General features: G+C 45.7%; 1 protein-coding gene across 1 annotated transcript in view; it reads right to left on the bottom strand.

The window, feature by feature from the left end:
- Positions 1-11053, bottom strand: part of CRTAM (cytotoxic and regulatory T cell molecule) — a 28490-nt gene extending 17437 nt beyond the window's left edge. The window contains exons 1-3 of the mRNA XM_032802382.2: positions 10984-11053; positions 3696-3842; positions 198-350 (exon numbers count right to left, since the gene is read on the bottom strand). Coding sequence (XP_032658273.1) covers positions 198-350; positions 3696-3842; positions 10984-11050 — 367 coding nt within the window. The 5' untranslated portion in view covers positions 11051-11053. The remainder of the gene's footprint in view (positions 1-197; positions 351-3695; positions 3843-10983) is intronic.

The following is an 11053-nucleotide window of genomic DNA, read 5'->3' on the forward strand; positions in this document are numbered from 1 at the left end:
AGGTCTTGATACGTGGGCAATTCTTGAATAGTAATAACTCATAACTTTGGGGCCTTAGTTACTACAACACGGCCTCTTAAACATATTACAAAAGAATACAGTAAAATGGGATAGCCTTCATTCAGAAATAAAAGAATAGGAGGAGCTTGGATTTTCTTAGAAACCTATGGAAATTTAGCTTCTGTAATGGAACTCACCTAAGACAGTAACATTCACTTTCTTCGTTTTGACTGGTACATCATAGTAGAAGCATGTGTATGTGCCTTCATCCTGTACTGTGACATTAGAGAGGCTGATAGATAATTTATTTGTGGAATAGTGGATAAGCTTGTATCTCTGATCTTTTAAACCTGTAAGTGAAAAAAGCATGGCATAGTAAGTGCATTCATACATACGAGTAACATGGGTAACCAAAGTGATAATAGATGAGATTGGCTTTGTTCATCAGGTGTGAATGACGTTCTTTTTCATTCATTTGCTCTCAGTGTTTAATGAACAATTCTAGCATTAATCATTCCTAGCTGGATCTGGGAAATAGAGATATATCAATAAATTTAAAATAGTGCATATGGGGGGGAAGGGAGGTCATAACATTTCCTGTGTGTTTCAAAGCTCAGAAAGAAGTTTGGTTTGAGAGGCAGGTGGGTCTTGTGGGTAAAACATTCTCCTTGCACTCAGGAAACTACGGTTCAGTCCCTGGCTCTGCCACAGACTTCCTGTGTGACTTTGTGCAAATCTCTTTGCCTCAGTTTCCCATTTGTCAAATGTGGCTGATTTTAATTATTCATATTGCAGTAGTACTTAGAGGCCCCCAACCTAGACTGGGGCCTTATTGTACTAGCTGCTGTACAGGCACACAGTAGGAGATCTCTCTGCTCCAGTGAGTTTAAAGAAACAAGACAGACAAAGGATGGAAGGGTAAATAGAGGCACAGAGAGCTGAAGTGCTTTGCCCAAGGCCATGCAGCAGGCAGAACTGGGAATAGAACCAGGTTAGTGTCCCATCCACTAAACCACACTACCTCATCTTAGACTTCCTTGCCTTCCAGGGGAGGGTTGTGAGACTAAATTCATTGATATTGGTTTGTGGGGGCTCTTAGGATACTAATGGAATTTGAGTCCTGGGGCAGGTAAATGTAAGCAAATATTTGGAGGATTATGAAGAGGCAGCACCATCATCCGGTGCATGCAGGACAAGGGTTAGGACTTCAGAGAGTGGGGAACTATTCCCCTCTCAGAGACAGACTCACGGTGTGACTTTATGCACCATCTCACCGTGATGGGCCTGTTTCCCAATCTGCGAAAGGGGGTTGAATTATGTAATGCTCCACGTCCATAAATCTTGAAGTATTAATGAGTTGTTTGATCCTCTAAACCTAGTTTTACATAATTAGTTGCCCTTTAACGAGACACCTTCCTGGAATATCCAGATCTCTCAGCAGATTAATATCTCTTTGGGCTTCCTAGACACTCCTAAACTCTTTTCCCTGTGTGACCCATGGGAATCTTGGGATTGAGTCGAGCAGGTCAGATCAGCTCTCCTGCTGATGACTCGTGGAAGGGACACAAAGGGGGCACCAGCTAAAGGGGGACACGTGATCCTCTCCATGTGATTCCTCTCTGCCCCCAGCCTGGGCCCCAATGCTGTCCCTGTCTCCTCTCCATCCCATGTTATGGGCGGGAGGTCTCTGTCCTCCAGCTGGGCAGGATGCCAATTTCAGGCCTTCCACGCAGTTATGTCTCCTGTGTTCTGTACAGCCCCACTGGAGGACAGGGCTGGGGCGGTACCGGTACAGCTATGCTGGAGGAGCTGCTGGAGTGTGGGCTCTGGCTCCTGAGAGTGGTGGTCCCACATTCTGCTCCTTTTGCCGCTGCAGTTTCCTGCTGAATGTGCCCCCACCCCCAGTTGTCTGGGGAGAGGCATGTGACCCTTTTTGCCCCCCCACTCTCGGTATCGCCTTTGCTCCCTGCAATCACAGCACAGAAAGTAACAGCCTGCCTTTAAAGTGAACTGAAACTGAGGAAATAGGCCATCCACTGGGGGAGACTAAAGGACCTCAGAAACATCTTTTTTTTTTTTTTTTTTTCAGCTGAGGCTTTTTAAGGCTTTAAAAATATTTAAGCGAGTGATGGGATCACAGGTCTTTTAGTTTCTGGAAAGGACTAAATATGAAAGAAAAACAATTTTCAAATCACTGTTGTATGTAAGCTAGATGGTTAGTCGGTTAATTTTTTGCCATATGGAATAAGAAAATGATTTGTTAAGCTGTGTGTCACATTGCTTCTTTGAACAGAGACTTATGGTGATAAGATTGAGAACGCAAATGCCCACATATGGCATAAAATTTTGTTTCTCCACTAACATGGAAAAAAAGCAAAAATATGGTGCTTTGGCCATATCAAGTACTTTACAAACACTAATCCTTGTGTTTAATATCACTTCAATATTCTACACCCTGTAAGGAGATTGTCACATGTCTTTGCAGAGGAATAGACTGTGGGTCAAATCCTCAACTGGCGCAATATCCCCATGTGCTAGAACTAGGGGGGCTGCCACACCCCCTGGCTTAAGTGGTTTCCATTATATCCAGGGTTTACAGTTTGGTTCAGTGGCTCTCAGCACCCCCGCTACATAAATTTTTCCAGCAGACCTGAAAATATCAGTGTAGTTTCACTGACTTCAGTGAAGTCATTTAGATTGACACCAGCTAAAGATTTGGGTTTATAGACTCTTGATACGATCTTCCATCCTAACCTACTATTACACCTCTTTGAGATTGGTAAATTGAATTGGACAAAATTTTCAAAAGCACATATGTGATTTAGGAGCTGGGCAAATAATAATAATAATAATAATAATAATAATAATCAATATTTAAAAAGTTCATCATGTATTCCATTTGGAAATGTTTGCAAAATTTATTGAATAAATTATCTGGCAAATGTAGTTGTCTTATTATTTATTTGGTAAATTTTGCAGTTATCCATTCAGCAATCATATTGTTGATGATTGGAGCTGAAATTCTCAAAGGGGCCCATTAGGTGATGGGGACTCAGTTCATGCTGAATTTCAATGGGAGTTGGGTGCCGGATAACCTTTGAAAAATCCCTGTTGTTTTTAGTGCACCTAGCAGCCCTAAGAGTGATCAGGGTCCACTATGCTATGCTCTATACGACACAGACAGTCCCTGCCCCACAGAGCTCACAATCTAGGAGTGACAAGATGGCATGGGGGACAGAGAGGTGTGGGGTGGAGGACAAGGGAGCAGTAAACATGGGTGTGTTCGCATCAGTTAGCTGTCTCCGTGGTATAGCACTCACCGGCTTCTTATCAAAACAGGTGCTTTTTTAATAAGTTAAAAACTAATGCGGATTCTAAGCAAGATACACTTTGAACCTTCTTTCTCAGCTAAATCAGACACAATCTGCAACGTCCTTTCAGTCTGTGGTGGGTTTTTGAGCTGGTGTTAGTTGTAAATATAGTTTATTGCCTGAGGCCCCATTTACAAACCACTCTGGTGGGGTTTCCATTTAATCAGTTTCCTGTAGGAAAGCAGCTGAATGTACAAGAGCTCTAAATGGTGGGCCTGTATGTGAGTCAGATTTTACAGTAGGTGGGAGATTGGAAAGACCACCGATGACTGACCCCTCTCCTACCAAATGGAAAGTAACATGGGTGCAGGTTTTGACACTTACCTCGGTGACTTTTTAGAAAAATAACAAACCCCCGAGGGTTTGACCACTCCAAGGCAGATTCGTAGTCTCCGGTAAAATCACACTGTAGGCTTAAATCCTGCCCCTCCTCCACAGTGACACTTTCAGTGTGAACCTCTTGAAAATCCCCTGCGAGAGAAAAACAGTTGTGAAATGTGATGTGAGGCAAACTGAGAGCATTCATTTTTGAAAAAGGCTTGTCTGCAAGGGGAAATTTACCAGCACAACTCTACTGATACAATTGTACATTTATACCAATATAACTCCCCACGTAGACACTCTTGTTCTAGAATGTGTCCACTATACTCGTAAATTTCCCCCAGTAGACAAGCCCCGAGAGTGAATCTCATGCCAACAAGAGGCGCTAGCTCGACAGACCTAAGGACTGAACTCCTCTATCCCCAGAACAAGGACAGGATGGATAATGGCATCTCATGCTTCCCTGTACTGCGAAGGTGCCGCTCTATCTAATTTCGGTACCTCTGTGGTCTTCATCTACCAACCTCACAGTTATTAATATATTTATCCTCTCAGCATCACTGTAAGGCAAGGAAGTGCTATTATCCCCATTTTGAAGGTTGGGTGCTAAGGCACAAAGACACTCAGGTCCAGATTCAAAGGTATTTAGGTGCCTAAGTTCCACTGAAATCAATTTCCTAAATACCTTTGAGGATCTTGGCCTCAATGTCTGTGGAAGAACTCAGAACCGAACTCAAGTCTCCAGAGTCTTAGCCTGCAGCCTTAATCCCACGGCTATCTCCACAGCCTTCCCATAGATGGCCTGAAGTCCCTATATGGATGAGAAGAGGGTTCAGCGCTATGACCTGTTTGATGGAAGCTTTACTGAGACTCCCAGCACTCGTGGTGGTGGGATGGTGTGATGTTGCGCACCTGCCCACCACATCTGGACCCTCAATTTATTTCACACAAGCCATCGAAGATCCAGAAATAGGTGGATTCAATGAATAAGTGCTCCTTGGATTTAAACACACAGTGGTTTTTAGCTACCAGCCTGGGCCAGATTTGAACAAATGACTGAAAGGTCAAGGTGCTGTCTTGCAATTACGCGTCCTTGTGCCTGATTTTCAGAAGTGGTGAGCTTTCACAACTCAAGCTGAAATTAATAGTAATTGTGGGTGCTCAGCACCTCTGGAAATCAACTGTTTTATATTCAACTGTCTAGATCAGGGGGCAGCAAACTTTTTGACCTGAGGGCTGCATCGGGTTTTGTAAATTGTATGGCGGGCCGGTTAGGGGAGGGGATTTGGATGGGACAGGAGTCCCGGGGAGGTCAGATAGGAGGTGGCCCAGCCCCCACCTCCTATCTGACCTCCTCGGGACTCCTGTCCCATCCAACCCCCCTGTTCTCTGACGGCCCCTCTGAGACTCCTGCCCCAGCCACACATCCCCACTCCCTGTTCCCTGACTGCCCCTGGACCCACGCTGCCCCAGGCAACCCCTCCTCTCATTCTTGACACCCCCACCGAGACCCATGCCCCATCCAACCACCCCTTCTTCCTGTCCCCTGACTGCCCCTGGATCCCCTGCCCCTGACTGCCCCCCGCCACCCCATCCAACCCCCTCCCTTCCTGACTGCCTCTCCAGGACCCCTGCCCCCAATTAACTCCCTGTTCCCCTCCTGACCACCACCCCAAACTCCCCTGCCCTCTATCCAACCCCCCCGCTCCCTGCCTCCTTCCTGCGGTGCTGGAACACCAGTGGCTGGCGGTGCTATAGCCGCGCTGCTCTTCTGGAGCCAGCCATGCCACCACACAGCACAGAGCACCGTGTCAGGCCAGGCTGTGCAGCTGTGGAGCCCCAGGAGCTCACAACCGCGCCGCCCCAGAGCATTGTGCTGGCGACAGAGTGAGCTGAGGCTGTGGGCAACGGGGAACAGCGGGGGAGGGCCGGGGGTAGCTCCCGGGCCAGGAACTTGGGAGCTGGGCAGGACGGTCCCGCGGGCCGTATATGGCCTGCAAGCCATATTTTGCCCACCCCGGTCTAGATCTTCAGCTGCAGTAAATTGGTACGACATGCCATTAAAGTCAGGATCCGGCGTAACATATGTAACTAAAAAGAAATTCCATTCTCAGCTCATTTTACAGTGGAGCAATAAAGTACGTTCCTCTTCCCAGCCAGAATTGATCACGCTGAGATATTTATTGCACTTTGTGAAAATGTTTTATGGCCTTAAATTATTTTTGGCCTCCTCCAAACAAACATGCGTTGGAGAAATTACGAACAGCAGCAACTCTGTCAGAGCTAAGTAAATAGGCAGTTAAGGGAATTTATTTTTCAATCAGTTTTTCTTTTTAAAGTAGGTGCCTACAGCAAGTTGGTTGCCAGAATGTGGGAGCGCTGAACCTTTGGGGCAGTGAGTCTGCCTTGGTTGCACAAAAAGGAAGCATTTTATTTTTTTAAAAAAGCCAAACATGGCAATCTTAGGTTCTTTGCTCCTAAAGTCAACAGGAGGGTTTTTATTGAGTTCAGTGACAGCAGGATTGGGCTCGCTGTAGGGAAGGCGGTAGACATGGAGGTCTGTAGCCACGTCCCCCTCCATGTCCTTACTCATCTCCCACCCCGGGAGTGGCAGAGGGAAATGGTTAGCAGCATAGCTGGGAGCTCTCATGGAAGGCAAACTTCATCCCCAGGGTAGCTCACTGTAAATTGAGCTGGATACACATCCAAGGCTTCAGTTGTTGGTATCAATGTGACCCTCACTGTCTGATCTATAGGGTCCGTAAAGCTGCAAACTCTAATGGTACTTGAGCATTTTGCTGTCTACCCTGGCCAGAACCAGGAAGCTCAGAGGTTGTCCTTTTGCATGAAGGAGTGACTCATTCAATACAAATCAATTGTCTGTCCTCTCTTAACAGCCCTGTTAGTCATTGATCATAAAAAGAAACCATGGGGCTGATTCTTCTCGTGCTTACATTGTTTTACCCCAGTGAAATTCCACTGACTTCAGTGGAGTTACTCCTGATTCTTACCAGTGTAAGTGAGGGGAGACCTGTGATGATGCTCTAATTCAAGCACAGCAACTGAACTTGAAGCCGTAATAAATTCAGGGAAGTCTTTGACCTGTGTGCAGGAGGTCAGACTAGATGATCACAATGGTCCCTTGTGGCCACAGAATCTATAAATTGGGATGAGTTTGTAAATTCTAATTCTTTCCGATTCAGTGGTCAACCCATTACTCAGCACCCTAATGACACAATCATTCAGTTCATGTCATTCAACAGATGTGATTTTTTGCTGCCGAATTTACCTTCCTTATTATAATGACGAGGGCCACTTTATGGATGCCTTTGTAGGAGACAAGCAGATAGTGACAAACATGAATATGTTGTGCTTTCCTTAGCCATTTTAACACTTCTGCAGGGCACAGAGACCAAAATTACCCCAATGAAAGTGATGTGAGAAATTATGATTGAGGAAGAAGTTGATGCGGTTGATGTTTCTCCCATACACGGCTCTTTGCTGGCAATCTGTGTTCTATTTAAGTGGCTCAGCCTTATATTTGTTTACATTTTATACCATCTCCATCTCCCAGTATTAAATTGTTTTTTGAAACAAAGAAGGATCCATTATATGAGGGAAATAACAATAAGCTAGTTTTTCGGATGTGACGCAGTAGGGAGCAGGGTGGATTGACCTGGGAATGTTGTTTAGTTTTATTGGGACTGTCTGCATGGGGGATGGGAGAGCAGGGGATGACTTTAGGTGAGGGACAGTACCTGTGCCTGTAACCTGAGCCAGGAAGAGGGGTGGGGCAATTCGACACCTTTGCACAGGAAACTGGACAAAGGGAGAGGGGAAGAGAATCATAAAAGGAGAGGGATAGAGCCTGCTGGAGGTTTTTGTTTTGTTTTGTTTTCAGTTTTGGGCTGACTGGGAAGAGGCAGGGAACCCCCAGTCTGGGATCTAAAATCCTTGCCCCCTAGAGGGACCTGGCTGAGGGGTTCTGGTTATACCTACAAGCCCTGCTTGGAACCGTGTTCCTGTTGTCTAATAAACCTTCTGTTTTACTGGCTGGCTGAGAGTCATGGTGAGTTGCAGGAAGTAGGGGGTGCAGGGCCCTGACTCCCCCACACTCCATGACACAGGTTTCATGACGCTTAGAAGTAGTTGCCACAGACCTGGTGGCAAAAGAAAACATTCCTTTTGTGAGCCATCCGTAGTTCCATCTATAAAGAAGTGTGTTACCAAGTTCATCTTGTTAGTGTAGCTGAAGTAGCCTCGTCTGTGGTTTTCCACAGGGCCTTTCTGCATCTTTACTATTTCCTGTCACTGACATTGGTGTGTGTGGGGGTGTCTGTCAGCTCACACTCTTTGAAGTGAGAGAAACCAGACTCTAAGTAGGAAAGCACGTTTACAAAAAAGAGGCTAAACCCCAGAACTGAACACACACAGACTTTCCATCTGAGACAGTGGTATGTCCACCAGCCATGACTCATGGGCCAAATTTCCCTCCCCTGTCTGGGGGCAGTGTTGCCCTGTTCCTCCAGCACAGCGGTCCTAAAGCCATTGTAGCTGGCCACAAAAGGGTCATCATAATATAGGGAGATAATCATCTGATACCGCCTAATACTTGACATAATATAGGGAGATACTCATCTTGTTCCACTCCCTATGGACAGCGTAGGGGATGAAATCAGGGTTATTTCTGTGCTCCATTAATCCCCAGTTGCCCTAATGACCCACTGAGCCATTGGTACCTGGAGGAAATTAGAGAAGCCTCTAGGCTGTGCTGAATTACTCCGTGGGAGCAGCCCAGAGCACAGCCAGTTTAGGATTGCAGGGAGGAGTGGAGATTTGGCCAGCTTCCCTCCCTCGAGTTGTCCCAAGTACTCCTCAACCACAGACAATGTCTGAGGCCTGTCTCTAAATGGAAGTGAACAATGGTATTGTTTGGGTTTTCAGATTACTGGGCATTGCAGATCATTCACGTTCTGCACAGTATCTCCTCAGAGTGTTCCTTTGAGTAACCAGCTACCAGATTATATCTCCTCTACCTCCATGAATGAGGCGAGGAGGACCGAAACCCCGGTGGCATAACGGAGAGTGTGGCTGTAGGGGGTGAGAGGCCCTTTCTGCAGCATTGTTCTCTCTCCACCCAGCCCCATGGAAACTCATCCATGGGGATTTGGATCTGCAGGCAGAAGAAAGGGGGCTGGTGGGAAGGTGATGGTAGTGTCTGCACGTTGTTCCGTCACCCTTTGCCACTTGCTGAACCATGAATATCTCAGCCTGTGTTAACGCTGCCTGAGGCAGTGTTATCTTATTTGCTTCCACCTATGGAACTCTTCTGGTGGGTGTTCTTAATGCACTGGCTGCTGGGAAGTCTCTGACAGCCCTATCCCATCAGAATTGCACCATGCTCCATAGAGGTGTTGGGAATCAAGTTACCTTATTAAAGTAAAATCTATAGGCACACTGGGACCAAATTGCACAACAGCCCCCAGTGCTGGGGTAATGTGAATTTATTCAGGCACCAAGAAATGCCCTTCATTCCCATCCCCCTTCCAACCCTCATGCAAACACACTCAGCTGTGGCTCAGAACTGCATAGATTTATTGATGTAAAATTTGTTGATTACTTTTGAGGATGGCAAGGGGTGAATCTGGTAGCCAGTTTCAATGGCTCATCCCCTCAGCCACCTGGGCCTTGGTAGCTACACCTTTGGGAAGTCCAGTGTATATCCCTAGGCCAGCTCCCTGGCTACAAGCTGGCCACAAGCTCTGTCTCCATGACCACCCTGTTTCCCACTTCCATGGAATAACACAGAATGTGCACTGTAGTACAATCCATCCCTCCTCCTGGGGAAAACTGGAGAGCAAGAGGGAGCAGGACTGGGATGAAGGAGCAGCTTGCATCTCTGAGCTATTGTTTCAGACTGTCTGCAGACTCATACAGAAATCACTGCAATGGTTTACAACTCAGTTCATGTTTTCAACATTATTTTTACAACCATCAGACTAGAAATATAATTAACAAAGAAATGAGCGGTGAGATTCTGGAGCGCAATTCTGCAGCAAGGAGTGAATTTTGTGGCAAATTTGATTGCAGAATACATGGGGCCCGGCCTATGACTGGTTTGATTGTGCAGTAGAACCTCCCTAATTTACACTGACATCTGGGAAGCTTATTGTATGCACAACAGGATTTTTGCAAATTAGAGTACAGTGGTTGGCCCCCAAAGCTGGTCAATTGGCTTAGATAATAACTTAATACTGTGATCTCAGGATTTGCTGTATTCCCTGTATTCTGATACTTGTATTCCCTGGGTTTTCCATAGAGTAAGTATATGGAACACTGCAAATACCAAAATAACCATATCCATTTAATTTAAGATTAAAATGACCAGTTGTAAAGGTGACCACTTAGTTAACAAACACAAGCAATAATGATATACCCCATCCCAGGGATGATGTAATGTAAAGTGTACTTCGTCTGTTTACTGTAATCTGGACTCGGATTCACAATGCACTCATCTAGTAGTATATTTTGCACTGTTACCAAAGTCTCAGGAAATGAGACCTTACTACAATTTCTTCTCTTAAATCTTTGTAAAGCAGTGGGGAGAGGCTATCCTTTTGGGGTTCATCCTGCAGGCAGTGCAAAAATCATGGAAGGATCAGGAATGGAACCTGTAAGGGTCCTTCAGGGTGAATTATTGACTTGCATGGGCCTTTGTTTGTTTAAATCTGGTCATTATTTGCCATATCCACTGGTGATCCTTGCACACATGCTGATGTGTGTGAGGGATGAGGTGCACATTAGCAACATATGTGGACAGGGCAACATCCTGTAGCAGGAATAATAATACTGAGCGTTTATATCGCAGGCTCTGTTTTCAAAGCACTCTCTAAACATTAACATGGCTAAGTTACCTTCCAGCACACCTGCAAGGTAGCTGCCATTAGCCCTATTTTACAGATGGGCAAACAGAGGTAGAGAGATGTAAGTCATGTAAGGCTATTTTGTGAGTCAGGATCAGAACAAGGATGAGAATCCAGCAATTCCTGGCTCTCTGTCATCTACACTGTGTTTCCAAGGCTTACAAGGCAAATGATTGTCATGGGGTTTAACAGTTAATTGGAACTGAGTGGCCCTTAGGTGACAGAAGATCCTGTTGAAAAGGTTGGTGGCAGTAGTGCAATGCAGTTAATAATAAAAAGCCCTCTGGCATATGATGCAGTGAAGTCCTGTAAACAAAATAATTCCATTTAAGAGCTTTTAAGACATGCAGTTAAACAGTGTCGCTTACCTTGCAGTGGTAACAAAGCCACGATACAGAGCACGGCGGTGAAAGTCATGTTGTGGGATGTAAACATAGC

The sequence above is a fragment of the Chelonoidis abingdonii genome, chromosome 18 (genome assembly GCF_003597395.2).
Source record: "Chelonoidis abingdonii isolate Lonesome George chromosome 18, CheloAbing_2.0, whole genome shotgun sequence".
NCBI classification, from domain to species: Eukaryota; Metazoa; Chordata; order Testudines; family Testudinidae; genus Chelonoidis; species Chelonoidis abingdonii.